At 44.8% G+C, this 27087-nt stretch overlaps 1 protein-coding gene across 2 annotated transcripts; it reads right to left on the reverse strand.

Annotated features, from left to right (window-relative positions):
* Window positions 1-16172: 16172 nt before the first annotated feature.
* On the reverse strand, window positions 16173-23479 carry slc5a7a (solute carrier family 5 member 7a). 2 transcript variants are annotated; one of them, XM_034218578.1, is made up of 9 exons: window positions 23359-23479; window positions 22325-22553; window positions 20893-21006; window positions 20340-20495; window positions 20080-20228; window positions 19667-19810; window positions 19160-19313; window positions 18409-18626; window positions 16173-18281 (listed from the first exon to the last, which is right to left on the reverse strand). In XM_034218578.1, the coding sequence occupies exons 2-9, from the start codon at window positions 22506-22508 to the stop codon at window positions 17613-17615; spliced, it is 1788 nt and encodes a 595-aa protein (XP_034074469.1). In that variant the 5' UTR covers window positions 22509-22553; window positions 23359-23479; the 3' UTR covers window positions 16173-17612. The 2 variants fall into 2 exon arrangements, with proteins under 2 accessions (XP_034074469.1, XP_034074474.1); XM_034218583.1 differs by having other exon boundaries at window positions 22325-22550; window positions 23359-23478.
* Window positions 23480-27087: the final 3608 nt, after the last annotated feature.

A 27087-nucleotide genomic window follows, 5' to 3' on the forward strand; every position in this document is an offset into this window, starting at 1 on the left:
CATCTGCCGCTGCTCAACGGGAGTTGCCACAAGATGCCAGAGTAAGAGAAGGTTTACGGTAGCTGCCACTCGCCTTCCGTGGCAAATGCTGCTATTTAAACCTGTATTTATCGTGTAAAATGTCGCTGTTTTGGCATGACTTTATCGAACTGATCTGTACACAGGACTGATGGTCCGATCTCTATTTTTTTAAACATTATAATTTCTATTCAATTTTACTTGGAGCATGGTTTGCTAAAATAAACAAACGTGCTATATTTATGATTGGCAATTTTGGCTTCTTGAGGGGAGTTTCCACTGCTTGCTACGATAAACCAGGTGTATGACTAGTAAAGACAAATAATTAACAAATAAATATCTGTATTGACACAGCAACGTGTACACTGGTGTTATTAGACTTGGCTACAGACTTAGGGCAGCTGTAACTGATTGCAGTTGCCACTGCTAGTGAGATGCTAAGGTTTTTTTTATAAATTAGGCAAAGGACTTATATTTGCCCCATGCCTTCAGCAGCAGCAGCAGGCCATTCACTTTGATTTGATCCAGTTATGAAATGTCATCATTTCGACAATAAAGAAATGCTACATAAACGTTATCTTGCACGTTTTATCGAACCATCTCCGTTTCTAACTTTCAATATATCTAAAAATAGATCTCTCTCTCATCTGCGTGCGGGGGCGGGGCCTCACAGACATGCTGCTGCGCTGTGCACACAGTTCTGCTGGTAATGAATATTAGGATACATTTTGTGAGGAAACTTTTCCACCAATAATTCCAATAAGTATTCCAAAATGTATTCACTTCAGGTTTACGAAAGTAACTGTATTCGGATTAGTTGTTTTTCAAATGTAACGCGAGCTGAATACAGTTAGGCTACTTGGTTTTTGTATTCTGATTACGTAACGCCGTTACATGTATTCAGTTACAACCCAACCCTGTGCACAGATCATCAGTCCTGTGTACAGATCAGTTCGATAAAGTCATGCCAAAACAGCGACATTTTACACGATAAATACGGGTTTAAATAGCAGCATTTGCCACGGAAGGCGAGTGGCAGCTACTGTAAACGTTCTCTTACTCTGGCATCTTGTGGCAACTCCCGTTGAGCAGCGGCAGATGCCTCGGCAAGTTGTGACATCTGTGGCATATGCCGGAAGTACTTGCCACAGCTACCACAGAGTAGCGGCCTCTGTGGCATATGCCGGAAGTACTTGAGCCAGGCCCTACTGCAATCTCTGCGGCGGACGCCACCATGTCTTGATTGCCGGCTGGCGAATCAGCGGACATGAGGGGGTCCCGTCCCGACAAGCTAGCTTGGCGTGCTAACCGTCGGCGGAGGCTCTTAATGGTGAAGCGGGTACAATGCCCGCACGAGCCGGGGTTATCGATAGCCTCCCGGGCATGTTCCAGCCCGAGGCAGGACGAGCAGACCCGGTGTGAGTCTGTGCCTGAAATCTTAAACCCGCAGCCGCATAGCCGAGCCTCCGAGTCCCTGACTCCTCTGCTGTGAGGGAGAGAAGGGTCCATCTTCGTTCGCCGGGGTGTCGGCGTGGAGTGGACGCGCTAGTAACAGGTACGTTACTGAGAAAAAAAATCCAACCTTGCCGTTAGTCCGAAAGGAAAAAAGGCGACGGTGTAGATTTTATTCTTTAAAGAATATTAACTGGTGTGTTAATACCTTCTTTCTTTTTTTTATCTCTGTCTCCTCTGGTGTGAGAGAGAAAAGAGAACGTCCTCTTTACCGTGGTGTCGGTGTGGAGGCAAGAAAAAACTAGCAACAGGTATGTTACTAGCTTGAAGAAAAAAATCAAACCTTACCGTTATTTCGACAGAAAGAATTGGCGAGGCAGATTACAATATTAACTGGTGTGTTAATATTGTTCAGTCTTCTTGCAAAGCAAAGAAGTAACCGGCAAGCGCCCGTTGACCGAATGTTAGCTCTGGGTTCAGTCTGTGGACCGTTAAGCTAGCCCGGTTACTGATAATTCGAGATGTGCTCTGAAGCGAGAAGAGGTGTTTGAATGACGCTGCGTCGTAGTGCAAGCTACTTAAAGGGTGGGTGGATTCCCTGACGTTGACGTCAAGATCACCAGCCAATCAGGATTGGCGTAATGAGAGTGATGCTTCTGTTTGCATACGCGTTGAGGCGCATCCCATAGTAATAATAATAATAATTCATTTATTTTATATAGGCGCCTTTCAAGGCTCTCAAGGTCGCCGTACAAACACATAAAAAACAAGATACACAATACCTAACACCAGCATAAGAAACATAAACAAGACAATGCAACAAATCAAATAAATAAAATAGAGGATGTGTGATGGATAATGATCAGGGTGGATATGCGAGTGTGAAGAGATATGTTTTGAGGCGTGATTTGAAAATGGGGAGAGAGTCAGTGTTGCGGATGTCAGGTGGGAGGGAGTTCCAGAGGCGGGGTGCAGAGCGGCTGAAGGCTCTAGACCCCATGGTGGTTAAACGGAAGGGGGGTGCAGTGAGGCTGAGGGAAGCAGAAGATCTGAGTCTGCGGATGGGTGTGTTGATGTGCAGGAGGTCGGAGAGGTACAGAGGAGTGAGGTTATGGATGGCCTTAAAGGCGAGGAGCAGAATCTTAAAAACGATACGGGATTTGACGGGGAGCCAGTGAAGTTGCTGAAGAACAGGAGTGATGTGGTTAATGGAGGGGGTTCTGGTGATGATGCGGGCGGCAGAGTTCTGAATCAGTTGAAGTCTGTGGATGGATTTGAGAGGGAGACCAAAAAGAAGGGAGTTGCAGTAGTCGATGCGGGAAGTGACCAGGGTGTGAACAAGAATGGCGGTGGTCTTAGGGTTAAGGGACGGCCGGAGGCGGTTGATGTTGCGTAGATGGAAATAGGCAGACCGAGTGATATTACTGATGTGAGATTTGAATGAAAGTGTGCCGTCGAGGATGACACCCAGACTCTGAGGGGAGGGGGAGACTGAAGAGTTGTCTATAGTAATTGAGAAACTGTCAGGTTTGGTTTGGGTGGATTTTGTGCCAATGAGGAGAACCTCGGTTTTACTGTCGTTAAGTTTGAGAAAGTTAGAGGAAAACCAGGATTTGATGTCCTGTAAGCAGTCAGACAGGGAGGATGGAGGGAGGATGGTGGTTGGTTTGGAGGACAAGTAGAGCTGGGTGTCATCCGCGTAGCAATGAAAGTGGATGTTGTGTTTACGGAAGATATTGCCAAGAGGAAGTAAATAGATGATAAAAAGAAGAGGCCCCAGGACAGAGCCCTGGGGAACACCGGTCGTGACTGGATGTGGCTGTGATTTGAAGGTTTTGAGTTGGATGAACTGAGTGTGGCCAGAGAGGTATGATTTAAACCAGAGGAGGGGTGTGCCAGTGATCCCGATGGAGGTCAGTCTGTCAATGAGGATGCTGTGGGAAATGGTGTCAAAAGCTGCACTAAGATCAAGGAGGATGAGGATAGTTAATAGTCCGGAGTCAGCTGCCATGAGGAGGTCGTTAGTGATTTTGTTTTTAGTGAGACATCGAACGGAGTGTTATGAATGAGAACTTGAATGTATAAACGTGGAGTTATTCAATGTTTCCCAAAACAAACAATTATTTAAATGTTTGAAAAAGTTTATTTCTTAAAAATGATATACAACCAGTGGGAGAACATTAATGTGTGAAGTGATTTTGCTAGCATTTTACTGAATAACAGACGGGAAAGTAATTAAATGTTTTCAATAAAAATGTTCAGCAAAACAAAGCAAATTCATTTTTTTTTCAAAACGTATTGGTGCAGTTTAACTAACAGGAGACCATTAATGAGTACAATGATGTTGGTAGCATGGTACCCATGACGGGGTTATTCTTGAAAATGTTTGCACTATGTATTTTCACTGTTGAACTTAGTCCCTGGGCCCAGCTCAAATTAGTGGTTTTTTTATGACAATTACTGTGTAGGGTGTAGCTTGTTGTTTACCCCATTAAGGTTGTTGAGATAAGTTTTTTTGTGATTCAAGAATGTTTAGTTTTTTGATGTATTAATCCATCAAGTTCAAATGTATCAATATCTTTCCAACTGTATCAAACTAAACCCTCTCCTCTGTCAAACTGTCCTAGCCGGGTTGTTCCTGGGAGTTGGAGGGGTTCTATTTCGTCCCTACTGACCGCCAGAGGCGGTGCTTTAGCACTGGATATGTCCATCGCGCGCATGCGCAGCTCGAGTACCAATAACAACAAAGTCAGCTGTGACCCACGTGACACCGGCTATATCAGCCGGTGTCGTCAGAGGATCTGTTCCTTTCATCTTCTCGCTGCGCGAGAGTACCTTGGCTACATTTTTGTAGCCTACAGCGTTCGTTCGGTTGGAACATTTGTCAAGGATTCTCTGCAAACAGCTGGCTGCGTGCAGCTTCGCGACTCATCCAGTCGGGGCCGCGGGCTTACCCGTCCTCCAGGAGCTGTGGCTGGCTGCGCAGAGACTTAGTTCGGACAGATTGGTGTCGGCTTGGTTGGTGATGGCAGTGTCTCCACTCCCTCTCCCAGCCTAGTTGTCCTGATTACTGTCTGTTTGCTTTTGGGCTTGAACTTTTTTGGTGACGGAGGTGTTTCCGCTCCCTCTCCCAGGAGTTGCCCTTGCTGTACTTGTTCTGGCCGCGGCGTTGTGCCAAAATTCATTAGCATTGAGCTGTGTTACTTGTTTGCCTAGTTAGCAGTAGCGGCTGCAGCCACTCGGCTGACGCCGGGTTAAGCACCGGAGTTTCCCGTGCTGTTTTTTCTTTAAAAGTTACCCAGCTAGGTGAAGGCAGTGCTCTCGCTCCCGCTCCCTCTGCCGGTAACGTGGGTGTAGCTACATCCCTTTTTCTGTTCGGCGAGTAGCAGCACCGCTCTACTCTTCCCGTTCAGCAGGTAGCTGGTGAAGGCTGTGTTCCCGCACCCGCTCCCGGTTACGCTGCATCTGGCATTCGTCTTTAATTTAACCAGTGAAGGCAGTGTTCTCGCCCCCGCTCCTGGTAGACGCTAAACTTCCTTGTTTATTCCGTTAAGCAGGTAGCTGGTGAAGGCTGTGTTCCCGCAGCCGCTCCCGGTTACGCTGCATCTGGCATTCGTCTTTAATTTAACCAGTGAAGGCAGTGTTCTCGCCCCCGCTCCTGGTAGACGCTAAACTGCCTTGTTTATTCCGTTAAGCAGGTAGCTGGTGAAGGCTGTGTTCCCGCACCCGCTCCCGGTTACGCTGCGTCTGGCATTCGTCTTTAATTTAACCAGTGAAGGCAGTGTTCTCGCCCCCGCTCCTGGTAGACGCTAAACTGCCTTGTTTTTTCCGTTAAACAGGTAGCTGGTGAAGGCTGTGTTCCCGCACCCGCTCCCGGTTACGCTGCATCTGGCATTCGTCTTAATTTAACCAGTGAAGGCAGTGTTCTCGCCCCCGCTCCTGGTAGACGCTAAACTGCCTGGGTTCCGTTAAGCAGGTAGCTGGTGAAGGCTGTGTTCCCGCACCCGCTCCCAGTTACGCTGCATCTGGCACTCGCCTCTAGCTCAACCAGTGAAGGCAGTGTTCTCGCCCCCGCTCCTGGTAAACTGCCTTAGTTATTAATCCAGCTAGGTGAAGGCAGTGCTCTCGCTCCCGCTCCCTCTGCCGGTAACGTGGGTGTAATTACATCCCTCTTTCGGTTTGGCGAGTAGCGGCGCGGCTCTACTCTTTCCGTTAAGCAGGTAGCGGGTGAAGGCTGTGTTCCCGCACCCGCTCCCGGCTACTCTGCATCTGGCTACCTACAGAATGGCTCATTCATGTAGCGCCTGTATGGCTTCTCTTGAGCCCGAGGACGGCCACGACCGCTGCCCCTCTTGCCTCGGCCTCGAGCATCTAAGGGAGGCTCTCACGGTAGGTGCCTGCATGAACTGTAGCTGCATGCCCCGGGCACTCAGAGTGGCTAGAATCACTGAGGTGGAACGTCTGGCGGCAGCCAACGGACACCTCTCCTGGTCACATCCTCCTCCAGATCAGTTCGGCCGTCCCCGGCGACTTGAGGGAGCGATGGCCATGGGTGCACCCCCCAATAGGAGGACTAGAAACAGGCTGTCCTCTAAAGTGGATCAGCTAGCTACCGACATGGACACGATGAAGTCGCTCCTCTTGGCCCTTCAGCCAGGGCCCGGTAAGTGCCGCCTGCCCCTCCTTCGGTTGCCGCACCTCTGTATGAGGATGCCTTGTCGCTAGCGGCTTCGGCTAACCTCTTCAATGAAGAGACGGAGGACGAGGTCCCGCTCGAGGAGGCTTCCCTCTCCTCTGCTCAGGGGTCTCTGCAGGGCGTGGAGGATGACTCCATGGCGGCCATTTATTCGTACGGCCCTGGCGCACTTGCAGATTCCGGTTCCGCAGGCCGACTTGGTTCAGGCTAGTGCCTTCTTCAGGCGTAGCCCAGCTCCTGTCCCCCTCACCGTTCCTCCTTCAGAGGAGTACCTGAGGGAGCTCCAGGCATGCTGGAGGGACACCAGGGCCCTCTGCCGCACTGGCTCTGATGCCCGGACCTTGGCTGCCATGCAGGACCCGGCGAGGGTGGGGCTGGGTGGCATGCCACCCATTGAGCCTGCCATCGCCTCCCTGATTCTGGCTCCTGACGAGGCTCTAAGGCCTGAGGTCACGTGCCCTCGGCCTCAGTGCAGGGTCACAGATGGGCTGCTCTGTAGGGCCTACGACGCAGCGGCACGCATGGGTCGTATCGGGAACTCCCTCTCCCATCTAATGCTGGCCGTCTCCACCTCGCTACAGCAGGCCCCGGCCGAGCCTTCTTTGCTGGGCCTCAGTGATGCATCACTGCAGGCCTTTGCCTTAATGACTAGGGAATTGGGACGAGTTATGTCCTTTCTGGTACAGACTCGTCGCCAGGTTTGGCTGGCCCAGTCACCACTAACGGAGACATGTAGGAGAGTTCTCCGTAGCGTGCCAGTCGAGCCAGGGGAGCTGTTTGGTTCAGCTGCCCTGGAGGCACTGGAGCGCGCTGCCCAAGCTAGGCAGACCAGGCAGCAGCTCTCGGGTCTTCGCAGACCCGTGGCCACTCCCAGCAGGCCCAGGGGCCGCTCTAGCAGCCGCACTCAGCCACCGGCTTACAGGGGTGGTCTGCAGAGGTCCCAGCGGCCCACTCAACCCGCCAATGACTTTCGTGCCCCAGGTCGCCTGGCTTCCAGGCCTTACCGGCAGGGGGCTCCAGGGGCCGGGGGGCTAGGCCCTGAAGTCCCGGGACCGGTCGTCGGCTGTTTTTCCCAGCAGCAGCTCAGCTACTGGGCTGCCTGTACTTCGGACCCTTGGGTGGTTTCCACCCTAACCCAGGGATACGAATTGCAGTTCCGACGCCGGCCCCTAGCCTTCGGCCGGGTCAGAATGACAGTCGTCAACGACCCGGCGAAGGCCTTAGCTCTGGCCCAAGAGTTGTCCGTCCTCTTGGCCAAGGGCGCAATCGAGCCAGTGGACCCCCTGCTTCAGGGCGGGGGGTTCTACTCGGCGTACTATCTTGTGAGCAAGAAAGTTGGCGGATTCCGTCCAGATCTGGACCTCAGAGGAATCAACAGATTCCTGAAGGTATTGCCCTTCCATATGCTAACCACAGCAGACACCCTTCGTGTTGTCGCACAGGGGGAGTGGTTCACAACCGTGGACTTGAGGGACGCCTACTTCCACGTGCCAATTGCATCCCATCACCAGAAGTTCTTGAGGTTCGCCTTTCAGGGCCGACATTATCAGTTCCGGGTGCTTCCCTTTGGTCTCTCCCTCTCTCCAAGGGTGTTCACCAGGGTTGTTGCTGCAGCGCTCGCTCCCCTGCAGGCACAGGGCGTGAAGGTCCAGCCATATCTGGACGACTGGCTGGTTTATGCGCCGTCCCGGGCCCAAGTGGCCCAGGATACGGCGCGCCTCTCATCCCACGTAGCCCGGTTGGGCCTAACAGTGAACACCGGGAAGAGTTGCCTGGTCCCTTCCCAACAGGTCACTTACCTGGGGATGGTCCTAGATTCGGTCGCCATGAGGGCCTACTTGACACCTCGTCGTGTGGACGACATTTCCCACCATCTTCGCATCTTCAGACTGGGCAAGAGGGTGCCTTACATCCAGTTCCTCCGGCTCTTAGGCAGACTGACAGCTGCCTCAGCCGTCACTGCGCCCCATGCAGATGTGGCTGAACAACTTTCACTTGGACGCCAAGCGGCACAGGCACAAGAGAGTCAAGGTGTCTCAGCGGTGTCTCCACTCTCTGTCCCGCTGGAGGGACAGGGCCTATCTTCTGATGGGTGTGCCCATGGGCGCCATCCCATCCCACCGGGAGACTGTCACTGTGGATGCGTGTCTCTCAGGGTGGGGTGCGGTGTGGCAGGGCAGGACTGTGCAGGGTCAGTGGTCTGCCCAGGAAGGTGCACGCCATATCAATGTGCTGGAGCTTCAGGCGGTGTTGCTCGCACTCATGCACTTTTTACCCCAACTGGCGGGCAGGCATGTGCTCGTTCGTTCAACATGTCCGCCGTTGCCCAAATCAACCACCAGGGGGGCACCAGGTTCGCACAGCTGCTCCGCGTTTCACAGAGCCTCTTGCCTTGGGCGCTCCCCCGCCTCGCCAGTCTGCGGGCAGTCTTTCTGCCAGGAGACCTGAATCAGGTCGCAGATTTCCTCTCACGGCGCAAGCCTCCACCGGGGGAGTGGAGGCTTCACCCAGAGGTGGTGGAGACAATTTGGAGCCTTTTCGGCAGGGCCGAGGTGGACCTCTTTGCCTCGGAAGAGTCGAGGCACTGCCCCCTCTGGTTCTCCTGGACGGAGGTGACCAGCCCGTTGGGTCAGGATGCCCTGGCGCACGACTGGCCGAACACTCTCCTGTATGCCTTCCCGCCGCAGCCTCTGATACTGCAGACGCTTCAGAGGGTCCTTACTCAGGGGCACAGGCTCCTTCTGGTCGCCCCCCGCTGGCCGGGGAGAGTCTGGTTCCCACTGCTGCGCAGTCTCTGCTGCAGCCCACCTTGGCGTCTCCCCGACAGGAAGGACCTTCTGTCACAGCTCAAGGGTCAGATTTGGCATCCCGACCCTCACCGCCTTCAGCTCTGGGTTTGGCCTCTGCAGGGCCCAAACCACTGTTGAGCGGTGTCACGGCATCTGTCAGGGAAACTATCCTGAATGCCAGAGCTCCATCCACTCGGGCACAGTATGAGTGCAAATGGAAGCTCTTCTCCCACTGGTGTGTGAGTAAGGCTGAGAATCCGGGACATTGCTCCGTGGCCACCATTTTAGAGTTCCTGCAGTCCCTTCTGGACAGTGGACGTTCTCACTCCACTTTGAAGGTGTATATGGCTGCTATCTCTGCCCGACATGTCGGAGTCGATGGCGCCACAGTGGGGCGCCACAGGTTGGTGTCCCTCTTTCTAAGAGGGGCTCTACGGCAGCGTCCCCCTAGCACCCCAAGGGCCCCGGCTTGGGACCTGCCCCTAGTGCTGGATGCCCTATCATCTCCTCCCTTCGAGCCCCTGGCCCAGGTCGGGCTTAAGTGGCTGTCCCTGAAGGCAGCATTTCTGCTTGCCATAACCTCAAGGAAGCGAGTCGGAGAGCTTCATGCCCTCTCCGTAAGCAGTACATGCCTGAGGTGGAACTCCGATGGCTCGGGTGTCACCCTCTGGCCGAATGTGGCGTTCCTGCCCAAGGTGCTTCCACTAGCCCACTCCAATCGGCCTATCCAGCTGGCACGCTTTAACATTCCACAGGAAAGCGGCACACCTGAGTTGCTGTGCCCTGTAAGTGCCCTGAGGGCGTATATTGATGCTACGGCCTGTATACGGCAGTCAGAGCAGCTCTTCGTTTGCCATGGCGGCACTAGGAAGGGTCGTGCTCTCTCGAAACAGCGGCTGTCCCACTGGGTGGTTGATACCATCACATATGCCTATGGGGCCAGTGGCCGCCCCCCGCCATCAGGGGCCAGATGCCACTCTACAAGAAGCATCTCAACATCGTGGGCTGCCCTAAGAGGGGTGCCCCTGGAGACCATCTGCGCCGCGGCGTCATGGTCGTCTTCTGGCACATTCTCCAGGTTCTACCTAGTCAATGTCGCCACTCCTCACCCTCTGGGTGTGGTCCTGTGGCCAAGCTCCGCTGCTTCCAGCTAGGTGAGTAAGTGCTTGGATTCTTCATGACATGGTTGGTATAGGTCATCCAGTGCTAAAGCACCGCCTCTGGCGGTCAGTAGGGACGAAATAGAACGATAGTTACGGCTGTAACTACGGTTCTATGAGTCCCGGATGACCGCCAGAGTATCCTGTCACTCAGAATTCTTGTGTGCTCGCGAGAAGATTCTGGGAACAGATCCTCTGACGACACCGGCTGATATAGCCGGTGTCACGTGGGTCACAGGTGACTTTGTTGTTATTGGTACTCAAGCTGCGCATGCGCGCGATGGACATATCCAGTGCTAAAGCACTGCCTCTGGCGGTCATCCGGGACTCATAGAACCGTAGTTACAGCCGTAACTATCGTTTTCAGTTGGCTGCAATCTGCAACTCAACACTAGATGCTGCCAAATCATACACACTTAAGATTAGTCACCCTGATCGCAAAATAAAATAAATGAAAGACCATACAGCAAAACAAATTGAACAGAACATAGAACATAACACATGGATCTTATAAACCTTTTTCACAGAACACACTTTAAACCCAGCTATAAAGAATGAAAGCAATGATGGAGGGTGGCAGTTCCAGGGTCTATGCAGAGCCATCACTTATGTTATTAGTAACACCTAGGCATTTTTCCTTCTATATTTAGGTGTCCATTTAGTTTACACACACACGCACGCACACACGCACGCACGCACGCACGCACACACACACACACACACACACACACACACACACACACACACACACACACACACACACACACACACACACACACACACACACACACACACACACACACACACACACACACACACACACACACACACACACACTATGCCACTAGAATCTGGCAGAACTTCTAAATATTTTTCAACCAATCTTGACAGGTTTTGCAGAGCTGCTCAGTTCAGATACATTTACAACTGCTTTTCTCATCTAGGGTCAGTATTACGAAATATGCACTAGCAGATTAATACATCATACAGTCGTGTGTCTGCCATTTTAGAGGTCATAACATTGACTTACATTTATGGAGACTAACCTAAACCAAACGACAAACCAAGTTATAACTCTGAAATGTAATAATTGATTTCATGGGGACCACACACACACACACACACACACACACACGTGTGTGTGTGTGTGTGTGCGTGTTCTTGTCACCTTCTCTCAGGGTTACGTCTGCACCCTTGTGCTCTTCAATCAGCTCTAATGGATCCTCTGGCTCAGACTTAGCCAGGGCACTGATCGTGATACTAAAGACGTTCAAACACACAGGGCGGGGCTCGAGGCTCGATGTGCGTCGTGATGAGCTAAGAGGTACGACAACTGTCCTAACATTTTCTTCCTGTCTTTGTCCTTTGTTTCTTCTCTTGTGCTTCACCATTACAGTCCCTTAACGCTGAACCTCCTACATTAAACCTACAACAAATCAATGTTACACTGTCAAAACCAAAATCTGAAACCAAATCCCCAATGTGATGGACTTACAGTAAAACATATCTTGATTTCTCTTTCGTCCAAACCTTAAGGCCATGTTACTGCAATAATTGCATGACATACAAACATTATGTTCACATCTTCCCTCTGTGTCTTTGTGTCATGAACCCCCCACTCTTCACCACCACGAGGGCCCTTGTGTGCATGTGAATAGTTCACGTGGGTCCCATCCACCCTCCCTCCCTCAACGTCTTCATTCTGGGAGTAAACAAGTCCCCTGGGGCTAATGTGTGGTTTTGTGTGTGTGTGTGTGTGTGTGTGTGTGTGTGTGTGTGTGTGTGTGTGTGTGTGTGTGTGTGTGTGTGTGTGTGTGTGTGTGTGTGTGTGTGTGTGTGTGTGTGTGTGTGTCTGTGTGTGCGTGTGTGGGTGAGTGAGTGTATTTAGATGTTACATTATTCTCCCCACTGACTTTCTATGGGATGGGAAATTGACCGTCCATCCAGCCGCCCCTTTCTCGCTGTCTTTAGAAAAAAGAAGGGCTGAAGGGGAACATGATGTACGGCAGGACAGCCTTCATATGACAAGTCTGTATACATACATGTTCCCATGCATCTGTTACAGTTGCTTTGGCTCAATTTTCAAAACAATATGCAACATTTCTTAATTTGGCCTTGAAATGTCACCTAGCACACAATTGAAAGCATCTGTATGTGAACTATTTGCATGTTTATTACCACATTTTAACAATAAGATTTTCATAATTAAATTATTTTGTAAGGAAGTAACTGATTCCCATAAATAATACATTTTCATTTTGTTAATCAAATATGTTGTATTATTGTTAATATGGTTAAAACAGTCTAGAGTTGACCTTTTCACAGTAAATCCCACATTAATACAGCAATATTATAGTTTTAACTGCATCAATTCATCTTCTCTGTTCTGATTCAACCATAACATTTGGGTTTAAGAATCAAGCAATTGACATTATAATAATTTGTAAGTTAGTGATCAATTGTACAATCGCATTGTAAAAATGTAAAGCAATTTGTTGAGAACCCTAATTGACTTGACACTAACAGCTAGATATTGCAACATTTTGACAGGTATCAAAAGGAAATAAATTGTTTTACTTTGAAATTCCTTCACTGCCGGCATCTGAAATGGCAAAATGTGAGTTATTTGGCAAGGCTACTCAAGAGGGTAATGTGAAACAAGGTGAAACTCTTGCAGAAATATATTTGAGCAAATACATATCTGTAGCCCCTTATGAAATTATGAACTTCTAATGCAAAAGCTCTTTTTTGTGTCTCATTCCCTGCACCACTGACTCTCCATACGTCCATGAACCTAATGGCTCTCCACCACTTGTAAAATCTAGTCTCGGAGGATCTGAGTAACTGTTTTAGTCACAGCTCTAATTCCCAATGAGAGAAGCTGATTCATGGCTCGGACTCATTTAGACTCAGAGGGGTTTGCGGTTGGAGGAGCAGTCGCCTCTTCCTCTCGGTGAGCCCCAGACGGTTCTACCTGCAGCCGGCCCGAGCAAAACAAGGCTGGTCCTATAATTAAGTCTCGGGCTGATTGAATTAGAGCAGTCGCTACATTCATTTTGCTAAAGATGCTCCTCAGTTGCTTGGAGGGACTAATGGAAGAGATGGAGAGATATGTGGGAAACAATTAGACATGACATGATGTCTGTGCCAAATATTTTTCTTCTACATTTACCACACACTTGTCATATATCCCTTTGAAACCTACATCAATTCTTCTTCTTCTGCATCCCTCCCTCTCCTCCGATGTTTCAATTAGATGCCTTGCAATTACATTACAGGGGACATTACTTAAGAGGGACATAAATAGTGACCCCGCCAAGGTGCCTCAGCCAGATGAGATATGAGCTGCCGTGTGTCACGATTTCTGGAGAAGAGACAATCTGATTAGGAAACCATATTCGATGCTCTAGTCTACATCCTGTTCAAATCACAGATTTTTAACTGTTTCTGTACTTACAATAATACATTTAAAGCACCCCCTCAACTTAAAACACGGGTTAAAGATATTGTTCATTAATTTCGATGTTTGACCCTCACTGTGCCGAATGATGGATGTTTGGATCTGCTGACGTAGAACATTTTCTCTGCATATATAAGCAGGATTTTGTGACACCCAGATGTGGAATCCAATCACATCCCAGAATGCAACTTGCACAAGTATGATGTGGTAGCTTAAGGCCCCTTAAAGAAAGGACAAAATGGGAGCAGGAGAGGTTGAGGGATATTCATTTTTTGTGTCTGCTAGTATGAGTCATTCTCCAAAATTCTAGGATACTTAAACTGTCTTAATGTGATTAAATAGTGTCTTTCATGAGCAGTCCCTGCCAGGTACATTTCCATTTTGCATACTGCATACGCCCAGTTAATATTGCAGGCATTATGCAACTGTTCTTATGATTAGTAAGCTGAGCGTCACGTCTTCAATTGGTGGAGTGCCCCTTTAAACTAAAACTACATTTCTACTATGATATTGTGGGGAATGTTTATTGTTCTACTGTGTAGTTCTTAAATGAAAATGTTGTTGAGTTCATGGTAATATTTCAGGCATTGTTGCAATGGAATTTATTTTTGTAATTATTTTTGTTGATGCTATTATGTTGACCTCATTTATGTAACGTGGTAGCCTAGTCTGATAGTTGTAATTAGCTAGATTTACCACAGGTGCTCAGGCTGGAAAAAGGGCAAATGTGGGTCTGAGTTAAACAACAATATTTCAGATTACAAATCAGCAGCCAGCAGTGTGATACCTGGACAGTCTCCTTGCTTCAAGTCAGAGAGAGCTCTGAAGGTAGCCTGACTCCAGCATGCTATGTATATCTGACTGCATGGTCGGCTCTTTAATCTCATCTCGTCATGTCCTCGTTGAGGAAAAGTGCTCGAATGGGATCTTGATTCCAATAATTCTTTCTTATCTTCTGAGGATAGTCTGGGAATAGAAGGTAGACAGCTGTAGCAGATAAAAAGTTAGTGAAAGAAAAAAGGTTCATTTTCAGATTCCATCAACCAGAGTTAAAGTCTGCTGGTTCTCCTTTCTGATATAAGTACATCATATAATAAACAATATTTCACCTGTCCAAGACTACCAAAAGATATGTGCGAGAGGTTTGAAGGGGTAACTTGCATGGTCTTTAACCGATTGACTCAACTTTAATTTAATAAATATGAAAGCAAAATGACATAATCTGGAGTTCTTACTGTTAAAATAAAGTAAATATTAGCTTTGGTAGAAGAACAGACAAACAAAAAGGCCCAAATAATTTGAACATGCAGAACAAAAGTGTTCACTGGCATTATCAATGACTCCTGGAAAGACATCATAGGACGTTCTAAATATATCCAGTAGTTATACACGGTTACATCTGTTTTGGTTCACATCCAAATGCTCTAGAAGAAAGTAAACGCCATCCCCCAACGTTCTCCCCCTCACCCGCAAATCCTTGAATAAATGGATTGACTTTTGGACAAGCGACTGTTTTCCTTCATAATTGTTAATTATCATGAGTGCTCTCTGAGGCACTTTCTATGAATGGAGATGGGACACTCTCCCTTCCTCCACCCTCTGCTCTTTTTACGGGATTGCTCTTAGTTCTCAAGGACGTCACAAAGGACACCAGTGATGGAGGGAGGAGGTGCGGTGGATGGGTGGGGCACCTGCGTCATTCCTGCGCATCCGTTGATGGATTTTATGGTAACGGTTGCCAGTAAGCTACAACCTTTCTAACCCCCCTGCCCAAGTCCATCTTTCCTGCCCCACCCACCGCCGCATGGCTCCTCCCCGAGTACCAGACGAGAGAGTACAGCACTTAAGGTAATGTAAATAACCAGAGAGCAGAGCTATTTTAAGATGCCGTCTTTCACTGTGGCCGTGGAGAGGAACAAAGATGCAAGCCAAGCGATTGTAATTTCAGTCACGTTTTCGGACATGTTCTCATTGTCCGTCTACCATCCAGCTAGCTGAAGGGCCCGACAGATAAGGAGAGCTGGGGCCGCCTGCAAATGCAATAACCTTTTTCTAAAGAAATATGTTAACCTAAAAAATGCATATACATACATGTTTTACAATAACAGACAGATGAAAGTCTGAAGCTTGAAATACAATATTTTAAGCTTAACAATAAAATATGGAAAAATATATCCCTTTTAAACAAGGGCCGTAAAATAAATCTGAGGGGTCACAAAATAATTACAGACTAGGACAGCAACATCTGATAATTGCTCTTTCTCTCAAGATAATTGTACCTTTAAAGTTAAGTTTAAAAACATACGACAATCCAACAGTAAAATGATTGGTTAAACACAAGTCAACATAGCTTTGGTCAAAGTCATCCCATGCCTCACATTCTCGTCCGCGATGTTTTTCATGTTTCAGCATCACCACCAATAAACAGCTAAGAAACATCATTTTAATTAATTAAAATGATTTAAATAATTTTAAAATAAATTAGTTCACATAATCCCTCCAGTATTCAGTGTTTGTCAGAAGAAGAAATGTGTCATACCAATTTGATCTTGCTACAAAAGTAGAATTTATATATTTTCCTGAAATATTTTGTTCTTTTTTTATTGTTTCATCTTTTATGACATCAAAAATAAATAAACATTTAGACAGCATCCTTTCTATCTTATATGAACATTTTTAAACAGCATAATTTGTTATCTATGTATGTATTATTCTCCATATTTATACAAACATACACTTCACAGTGAAAATATTCTGTACACTGCTGAATATATACGTGAAGCAGGACCTGCCGCCACATTGTTTACAATAGCTACTGCTTGACTTTGCAAAATCACAAACAAAACATACACAAACAGCAGTAGAAGTTCACTACTCGATATATTGAGATATTTTTATGCTGCTGCAACAAAAACATTTTCCAAAATTGGGATCAATAAAGTACCATCTTATCTTATCTTATCTTAGAGGTTACATTCATATTCAAGTCTTTGTTCAGAGCCAGAGTCCAGTCAGAACTGTGGGAATTCAATATTCTGTTTTTACGAGCTTCATTAAGGCAGCTTAATATAAGAACATTTTAAACACTAATTTACACTGATAGTTATGAATAAAATCTACACCTGACATTAAAGAGAATATCAGCTAATGCTTCAAGTCAACTACTCTTACTACTTGTATATTTTCTACTTAGCTTAATACAATGATTGTTTATTTCCTGATTCACAGTCATCATGGGTTTACCAGTTTTTGTGAATAAGCCTGTCAAAACTGTATCAAACTTAATGAGTTGAGGGTGTTGGTTAATATTTACGTGTGAGTTGATTCCCGAATCAAAACACAATAATTTCATTGATACAAATGTTTGCTGCACATAACATAATTTCAGTGGCTTGATATGACATTAAAGCTATAAAATCCGGTTTTTCTTACTTTTGTTTTCCTTTTCCTTTTTTACTTCCACTCTCACAATCCTATTTTGAACAGGCGTTCAAACTATGTGTATGTGTTATTGCTTTTATTGATGTGGTACATTAAACCCTCCACCTTCTAACTATGCTTGTGCCATCACTTGCTTCTTGTTAAATACTTGCCATTTCCTACCTCATCAAATATTGCACTACTTCTCCTCTGTAGAAACTGCATGCAGCATCTCTATCTGCACTCACGTCTCCTCCAGTTTGATCTGCTTTTTTCTTAGTGATAAATAAGGAAGAAAATAATTTAAATTAAGACAGTTTTCTTTAAGGAGACCAATCAAAACGGATGCTGTACACCCTACTATCTAAGTACTATATGAGTGAATGCTTGATGTATTTCACAGAAAGAGAACTTCATGTCCTGACATTAGCAGGCTGCTACTTTATACATCCGCCATGTGGCTGGTATCACCACATGCTGGCTGTGGTACTTCTGTAGTCCCAAGGGCGGATGTTTGCTCGTCCTTTTTCTTTTTGGAAGGTCAGACAGAGTAACCAGTTCTCTGACAGTTCACTCTCAAGTTTTTTTCTTTTTTAAATAACATCCTGAGATTGTCATTATTCATCATGGTGGGAGGAATCAGGGCTGGACTCATCCTCCTCCTCCACTGTTTCAGCCGCCAGTGTGTCTCGCCGTTTGAAGGCCGCCGCCAAGGTCACGCTCAGCCGCGGTTTGACGGGCGCCATCTCCGACAGCCCAATGTTGTTTCCACGGGTCACAAGCGTCGTCTTATCCATAATCTCTCCACTGTGCTTGGACACCACTGCATCCAGGAAGTCGTATTTGTGTGAAATCTTGCCGCTCTCAAACAGGTACTTTGCCAGGTAGGAGACAGCAACGTTACCCAGAAAGGAGGCCAACATGGAGACGGTCTTAAAGGGGAACTTCTGGACAACCACATCCTCCATCTCTCCAGTCATGTGGTGTATCCTCTGCTCAGTGGTCCATCCAGGGTAATAAATGAAAGGGGGCATCCGCAGGTAGGGCTCACCTCCACCTATACGCAGCAGCATGCCGAACAGGTAGGCAGCCACAGAGCCGTACGTGTTGGTGCCTTTGACAAAGAGCACGCTGATCAGCTGGGGGAAGATGATGACGTAAACCAGATCTGAGCTCAGATACCACAGCCCGTAAACTGTCCCGGTCACAAGCGCCATCAATGTAGCAAGGCCACCGAATACAAAGATAGTAATGCGCATCACCCATACGATCTCACGGTCAGACGCCTAAGGAGGTAGAGAAGAGTGAAGAAAGTATTGTGACATGTGCAGGACAGTCAAAGAAACATGGGTTCTGTATAAACTCTGACAGAAAAACTTCAGATGACTTCAGGGGCAAACACAGGGTACTTACGGACTGTCTGAAAGCAAGTTGGTAGATGTTCCTGGCAAACATGGAGCTTGCTGAAAGGATGGATGAGTCTGCGGAGGACATGACAGCTGCAGACACTGCACCAAGTCCGAAGAAAGAGACGAATGGAGGGCAAAGATGTTGGAGCACGATGGGTAGAATCATGTCGGCTTGGTCCCTATCTTTAGGAGCGATGGCCCCATAACTCGTCTGGTTCCAGTCTGAGCAACAGAGAGATCACATGACATATCCAGTGTGCCTAGTATACATGTACTGTGACATAAATAAATATTAATCTCGCCTCCAGAGAAACCAACTTCTCCAATTTTTCGGAAATTCTATTAACTATTATGTAAAATACAATGTAAGCCTTAGATTACTCATCATATTGTAAAACATACAATTGCTACAAAACATGCACAACTATTAGCATTGCAATATTTATTTTTAGTTTGCTTGTGATTATTCATTTCATGATAAAACAAGACAAAATAAAGTTGTATATCCTGGTGTTCACTGAGGAATCCTACGCCTGGAAATCTGGAGATCAAACCACTAATTTGGTCCCTTGCCTCCCTCTAATGTAATATTTACACAGCCAGTGTGGTTATTAAATGGATTCTTGCTTCATTATGGATGAGGTGCACCAGCTGCTATTTACCAGGCTCTATTTAGATCTAAGGGCAACATGTACCCACCCAGAGCATCCCCCCCCCCAAAAACAACCACAAACACAGACTGTGAGCTCTCTAACCTGTGGAGGCCCCAATGGCCCCGATGAGAACGGAGGGCACGGCCATGACCAGGCACCCAAAAGCAGCCAGGAAGGAGAGGACCTGGGCGTAGGTGGCCGAGGAGGCCGACAGGACCCTCTGGAAATACACCTGCCAGGGTATTCCTCCAAGCATCTGTAGCACATTTAGAGACCAGTGAATAACCCTCGCATAACTTTAGTTCTCTTTTGGCTTTATAGCCCAAACTCACAAATGTGCCTCACTGGGACTTAGCCTTAGACTCTTAATCTGGAAAGTAAACACTTTGTAAAACACATTTAACAGGAGGGCATGAAATTCCTCTTCATAAGAAACCACTGATTTTGAAAAGAGCTGGAGTATATTCAATTTGTAATGACTGATTCATTCTCTGACTGTCTACTCAACTTGATGGTATGTAGTTAGTTAGTTAGTTAGTTAGTTAGTTAGTTAGTAAGTAGACCAATTATTGGTTATCCAATTGAGAGGTGAATAACTGGTGACTGTACCAGGAGGCAGAAGTTGTCGATCCAGACCCAGGTGTCGTTCTTGCCGATGCTGCCTCTCCAAGGAGACTGGTACACCTGCTTCACAGCAGTAACGGTGATGTCTGACACCGCGGGGTTGGTCAAAGCAAAAGGGACACTGATCCACTGCAGACAACCAGAAACAAGCACAGCAATAAACACCAAATACCTATAAGCAAAATGGTAACATATCTTCTGGAGAATTTTGTCACAAATTCATTTTTGTCACACTTTGCACCTTTCATATGTGAAAATGAGTTTAGAGTGTTTTAGCATTTTTTAAGGTCAAGGTCAAAGTACATGTTGTGCAAGAAATGTAACAAATCTACTCAAGAACCAAATCTAATGACACTATTGGCAATCAATACTCTTACTACTGCTCAACATAAACGTACCAGGCCGATAAAGATACAGATGAGCTGCACCACGTCAGTGTAGGCCACAGAGTAAAGTCCTCCAACCAGGGTGTAAAAGATTGCAATGAGAGCTGAGATAACCACTGACATCTTGATGTTGATGTCCACGATGACACTCAGAGTGGCACCTATGGTCATGAGCAAACAGGTATTATGGTCACTGCAACATCATATAGACAACACTCACTTTAATCATATGATCCCACTATAATTTTTTTTTATTGTTGACAGAAACTTACCAAGGGCAGATAAGATGGCAGCAGACCAGAAGATCTCTCCCATGAGTGCAGGTATGAAGAGGAGTCCACCCATACGTTTCCCATATATCTGCTGGAAGGGGTCCAACATGGTGACGTAACCTCTTGAGCGCATGGGCTTAGCGAAAAAAAGGCCACCTGAGACAAAGAGTGGACACATTAGAAGGTACCAGCCATCCACAGGCCATAACTAGGTCTAGATTAAACTGCCTCTTGTACTCAAGTTTGCGCTCATGTATATTCAAATGACAGTTTATTTTAATTAATCTGTTAAAATTGACAAAACTAATAATTAAACAAAAAAGAGGCTGATAATCTACAGTGAAAACCAGGTTTAGGATTTAACAAGGGGAGTTAGAGTTAGCCCTCTTATAAGGATGAATGGCACCAGTGACGGTTTTACAGCACCTCAATAATTTCAATCAGTATAGTCACTAGGTAAGTTAACGTAGAAACAACTAACAAAAATATATTGTTATACGCCTGAACACAAGTAATATTAAACATGTGTTTTTATAGTGATTTAACAACTCACCCACAACAAGGCTGAGGGCATATCCAAAGGGAGCTTGTGCCCAAGCCAAGCCATAATCAGGTAGATACACATACTCAGCTGTGCCATTTATATATCCTCCTCCAACCCAGGTCGCTGGAAAATCGTACAGAAGAAACATGTCAGTGGAGAAAACGCAGATTTAAAATAAAATGTAACTTGTCCATTTTAGTAGGAGTAGAGACATCTGAGAAGTTCTTACAAAATGTATGACAGAGTCTTACAGAGTTTCTTTGCCATTTATTTAAAGGTGGGGTAGGTAAGTTTGAGAAACCGGCTCGAGATACACTTTTTATTATATTCCATGGAATGCTCTTAACATCCCGATAACAATGAATATCTTACGTGCTTTGACAAAAAATCCATAAAAAAATGTACTGTAAAAAGCACGACCAATAATTTTAGCAGGCCCGGCTAAAATAACTGGATGGCCTACCTGCCTGTCAGCCTTCAATCTGTGCACAAATTTATCTCGTGCCCTCATTGGTCATGTGCGCGTTCGTGTGTGTTGGAGGAGGGGCTCTGTAAGGAAGTGGCAGATTTTTTCCGGCTGTGTATTTTCAAATTCAAGCGCACTCGAGCTGGTTTCTCCAAAATTACCTACCCACCTTTAAGTAAAACAAAAATACTCAAACAACTCTGTTCAGCAAAAAACATCTGGTTCTTTACGCGTACAAAAAAAGGAAATAATACAATTACAGAGTTTACAGTGCAAATGTTATGTCAAGTCTTGGACCTTCTCAATATAACTATAATGACTGTATGTTATTGAAGTACAGTTTCCAGATTTAGAAGAGGCCCATAAGTCTCTTTGCTAATTATCAATGGTCTTTGCAATTATCAGCAGATGTACATCTGCTGATAATTGCAAAGACCATTGATAATGCAATAATAATTGATAATTCTTCTTCTTCCACGTTAAGTAAAACTGACCCAATGTGAGAGGACGTAAAGAGGCTGATTAGATTCTAATCATCATTATAGAGGTTCGTGTGTTAGTTCATGTAAATACAAGTGTGTGCGTTCATGTGCAAACGTAGGATATGTTTTGTTAATTGGGAAATTCATATCCTGCAAGGCTCCTAAAGACGTCATGAGATAATGACCTTTCGACATCTGGAACATACATGTTGCTCTGATGTTGGTGCGTCCATATGGAAAACATGATGTTCCGTGTGCTAGTTAACATGGTTAGGGGAAATGTTCGTGTGTCATTTAGAAACCATACATAGGCTGTGTGAAACTTAGCATTACTATCACTGCTTGAGAGCAAAGGTAATGTTTTCCTCATTATTATTGATTGTTGCACAACGAAATAATAATTGATCAACTATATCTGTGTTTTTAAAGCCTGTTTTAAAGAAACATCGCTACTAAAATCACAGTTTTATTGAGCATTACATACAAACTTTACCTGTCATGGTAAATCCACCGACAAATAATCCGATGTCTCTCCCTCCCACCATGATGGTCTCGCTGCGGTTGGTCCCCTCCGCCTCCCCGGAGTGTTTGTTCTTCCATGCCGCCCAGATGCCCACAACCAGGATCAGTAGATAGAAGATCGCGATAGCCACAAGCCCCTCTACATGGATGGTCATTATCGCACCGGTATGCCGCTAGGAACGGGAGGGCATGGAGACCTGCTGCCACACGGATAAAAAAGTATCATAATAAGTAAAATAATAATAAAAAAGAACAATAAATTGGGATTAAGCCTCTACACCATTTTGAGTTTTCGGTTCGTTTAATATAAAGATACATTTTAGATGTTCAGCTGGTTGGATCAGATGTTCAAAAATGCATTGACTTGTTGAACGGGAATGCTGTAATAAAAATAGCCACCACTTAATGTTTAATTAGCTGATTTAATGGATTCAATGCGGTCGATTGGTCATGAAAGCTATAGCATGTCTCTCCAAACTCAGAACAGGTTATTTGCGTCGAATCTCACTCTTCATTTTCAGAAAAGTAACGTGAAAATGTATAAAAAAACAAACCTGGCAGCTCTATTAATCTATTTATATTCCTTCAAACAAAGAAAAAATAAGTTAAAATACATTCCCTTTAATTCACTCAAATATGCCTATAAATGTTATTTCCTATATACATTTTTAAGAAAATAATCAAACAAATATGTGAACATTTTTGAAAATAATCGCAGTTTGTCTTCTAGCTGCGCATTTTGATCAAACCCTTTTTCTCTTTTCGTTGTTTGTCCTTCTATCCGGACGCTTGCGCGTAAAATTCCAATTACGCACAGCATTCACGACTAAAATATAAACACCATAGGTTCAAAACAGCCTTATCCAAATGATATTGTGGATAACGACCCTCAACATGAAGATCTGCACTTTGGTCCTCCGCAAATAACAAATGTATCATACTCTAAAATATGATAAACGCAGTCAAACAGCTTACCAAAGCTTAGAAAACACATGCAGAACTTACCTTAAGTATTTCTAAAGTCATGTGCTGGGGCACCTGAGTCTGGAAAAAGAGAGCAGAACAGTTGGATGTTTTTAAGAGCCTTGTTTCCCCCTTTGCACCGCGAGGAACAGTGAAATGAAACGTTGGTGGAGGTCTCCGGGTGACTTACTGAGGCTTATAAGGGGGCATGTGCCGTCAGCGGGCTGATACACACGTCAGAGGAACCAAATGTCGTTCTTATTAAGCACCTTGCATGGAAACACGTCAGAGTGTCCTGACTGAGGACGTGGGAGAGATTCCTTCACTCAATGTGGATTGTTGTTTGTTTTTTGTATTACTATTTTTGTACCTCTTAATAGCTTAATATGTATTTTATTATCACCGTTTTATTTTATTATCTTTATTGTAGGCTACTACTTTGTGCTTGAAGTAGCCTATGCTTCCAGTGGCTCCTGTTCCACCGTACCGGACGCGTAACGGCCCTAATTGCGCAGCCATACTTCATGTGGCCTTTTATCAGCTGTCACCATCTATACAGCTGGCATTTTACCTTACAACCGCAATTACGTTTGCTCAACAGGAGCAGAGTATTGGTGCGGATGACGAACGCAAAAAAGTGCTTCAATTTAACGCTCATCAAGAATTCGATATACCCAGGCTTGTTAACCTCGAAACTTGGGCCCAAAGTGGAATAATTATATGACTAAAATGCTCCCCATCTTTGAGCAATTAGAAACCATTTGGGCGTTCTATGTATGCCTGCCACGTTCTCTTCTGGATATATCAAGCAACTGCGTCTACTTAATGGCCGCCTCTGCCTTACATCGTTTAATCTCGGCTACTCTTGTCAAAACTGACAGACATCCAATTAGGATGGATCCTGAAGAGCTGCAGGAGAGATTTAATGATACAGTCTGACTTTAAAAGAAGAAGCTAAAACACACACACACACACACACACACACACACACACACACACACACACACACACACTATGAGGACGGTGTAAAGGAGTAGTTATTTGCTAAAGAGGTCTGAGGTCTCAGCTCATAAAGGGAAAGGCTGATGAGATTATTTTTGACCTGTAGAAACACACAGCGCCCCGTTTGAGCACCAAGGACAGAGGCCAATATATTCTGTATTTGAAGGTTTACATTGTTGGACAACATTTAAATTGTGCTTAATTGTATCAGTTGATAGGACTGCATCGTGAAGTCTTGTGAGATGTGAAATATACGCTAATTATCTTTTGATAAATATTCATTCATTTCACATTGTAATCGTTCATTTGTGGGACGATTATTGTAGAATTTGTTCATTCTAATACATGTTTTATTTCTGAAGTTTTTTCTATTAATAACACTATGGGCCATATAACTTCTTATTCAATCTTTGATCAGTTTGCCACAAAGAAAGTTAAGCAATCGCAATACTGTTAATTGACTGTGATTAAGTTTGACATCTGATTCAGTCTGATACTGATGCCAAAATCTAAAACATCCGGAAGACAGCTGGACAGCTTTCTAACTGCATGTTTGACAGATGGCTGCCACATGAACTTGACACTTTCTCAAACCAAACACTGAGGCTGAGTATCTACCTGTTTGAGGCTTGATGATGCTAACGACACACGGTTCCTTCTTTATTGTAACGGATTAACACAATGTGTCACTACAAATAATAAAAAATGTAATCCACTTGTACAACCGACAAATGTTTATGTTTAACCAAATACATTCTACAGGGCTGAGGACTCAATGTTTAATGAGCAGCTGTTGCTGGCACCCTCAAGATGTTCGTGAGAGAGAAAGGCACATAGAACGAGAGAGAGACAGAAAGCACGAGAAGATAGCATGAGTAATGATTCCAAATCATGAACCAATATTCATTTTACACAGTATTTATTCTTAAAAATAAACACGTACAATGTTATCAACAACAAAGCTCATTTAGTAACAATCTAACATACAGTATCTGATGCTAAAGTGAACTAGTGCTCACAGGGTCTTCTCGTTTTGAATGAGATGTCAGGAGAATATGAAACATGGTCTCACAGGACTCCTCTCCTTGTTATGGATAACATATGGTGTCTTAAGGATATGAACATGGAAAGTAAATCTTCACTCTGAAATGTCTTACAGTTAGAAATAGACAATATAATTAGAAAATCAATGTGGTGACCTTAAAACACCTACAAGCTCAATTTCAATATCTTGGACTTGGGCGTCCCCCAGTGGTCTACACGAAGACACTGATATGAGTGGGCTTAAAGTAACAGGAAGATCCATTTCCATTGGTTATGTCTACTTGCAAAATAAATCCAATACAGTTATATATTTCAAAAAGCAACAAAACTACACTTTCCAGCTTGTGTTTCTTGCTTCAAACACAAATAAAGTACTTGATATGAAGGATTGGTAGATCTGTTGGTGGCCCCGACTAAGCATGATTTTTCTTTTCATTCACTCACGACTTAAATAACTAAACTAAAAAAAATGTAAAGGAAGTTTTTTCATCCTATCCACCCCATGCATTCTTGCCGTACATTTTAGTGTCTCCATGGGTGATATCAAGCTGATATTTTCTGACTACATAGTTGTTATTAAAATAGTTCTGCAGAAGAGAAATTAAAGAACATGATAAAGCGGTGTATGTATATGATATAAAACACTATTATTTAAAATATTTGAATGTACATGTTGGTTAGTTGATACTCTTTGCCCTGACATTACTCAGAAACAGTAACCCCCCTTCCTTTCAGATGAGGTGATGCACAAAAGCTAAAAGCAACCACACACTCTGATCTGTACAGCAATTGCTTTTAATGCAAGCATTCAGTCAGAGACTAAAGCAGATGATCAAAGGATTGCATTAAAAACTGTGTGCAGACTGAGCAGATGATTTTCCTTTTTCTAGTGGTGTGCCTTTGAATCACTGGAGTAGAATGAGTACATTATATTATTAGGTTTTTTCTTGGGCAATGGAGTAAGACAAAGTAAAAAAATAACACTGGTTGAAATAACTTTGTAAAGACAAGTTCTGATTTTAAGCAAACTAATTCACTTTACATTCACTTCATAACAATCACTTTTTACAGCTAAGTTTACTATACAGGTACATGCAACCACAAGTAACAAATCTACATTAAATGTAATCTTTAATGCACAAAAATATATTTTCAAAGAGAGCAATATTATTCAAACATCAGTAGAGCTGCAAGAATATATTAGCTGCAGGGACGATATAGTAACTCTTGCTTTATATGTGACCCAATATCCAAGTTTTTGCATTTGTAAAATAAATACAAAAATGTGCTTCTGTTGAAGAAGTAAATGATTGTTAACTGACATGCTGTGATGCTTCAAACACACGTAATAATGTAGCTACAGAGGCCTTGAGAGACATACAAAAAGAAATTGGAGCATTTGGCATATTTCAGTGCTGGAAACAAATGAACTTTCCTACAGGTTATTTTGTATGTAATAGCCCTGCACAGATTGCACGTACTTAACGTCACTGCTAAACGTTTTTAATCTGATGCATGGAGGCTTGAGACAGGCAGAGAGAGACTGCCACCTGATTTCAATTAGTGGACATTCAATCTGAGCATGTATTCCCTGCTGTGTGGAAATGAATATGATTGTAGCACATCAGGCCACAAATATCTAATATTGGTGTTTTGTAAAACATGTGCTTTCTCCTCCAGGAATCTGGCACATTTCATTTGTGGAACACATGGGAGAGTTAAGGG

Source organism: Gymnodraco acuticeps, unplaced genomic scaffold (assembly GCF_902827175.1).
Source record: "Gymnodraco acuticeps unplaced genomic scaffold, fGymAcu1.1, whole genome shotgun sequence".
Lineage (NCBI taxonomy): Eukaryota > Metazoa > Chordata > Actinopteri > Perciformes > Bathydraconidae > Gymnodraco > Gymnodraco acuticeps.

Excerpts from the sequence above, each read along its gene's own strand:
- slc5a7a (XM_034218578.1), bottom strand. The coding sequence starts at position 22,508 with ATGACCATCCATGTAGAGGGGCTTGTGGCTATCGCGATCTTCTATCTA. Across the intron at positions 19,811-20,079 it reads TCTGTATCTTTATCGGCCTG|TGGATCAGTGTCCCTTTTGC; the intron begins GTACGTTTATGT and ends GGTTGTCTGCAG. Across the intron at positions 18,282-18,408 it reads AACTTGCTTTCAGACAGTCC|GCGTCTGACCGTGAGATCGT; the intron begins GTAAGTACCCTG and ends CTACCTCCTTAG.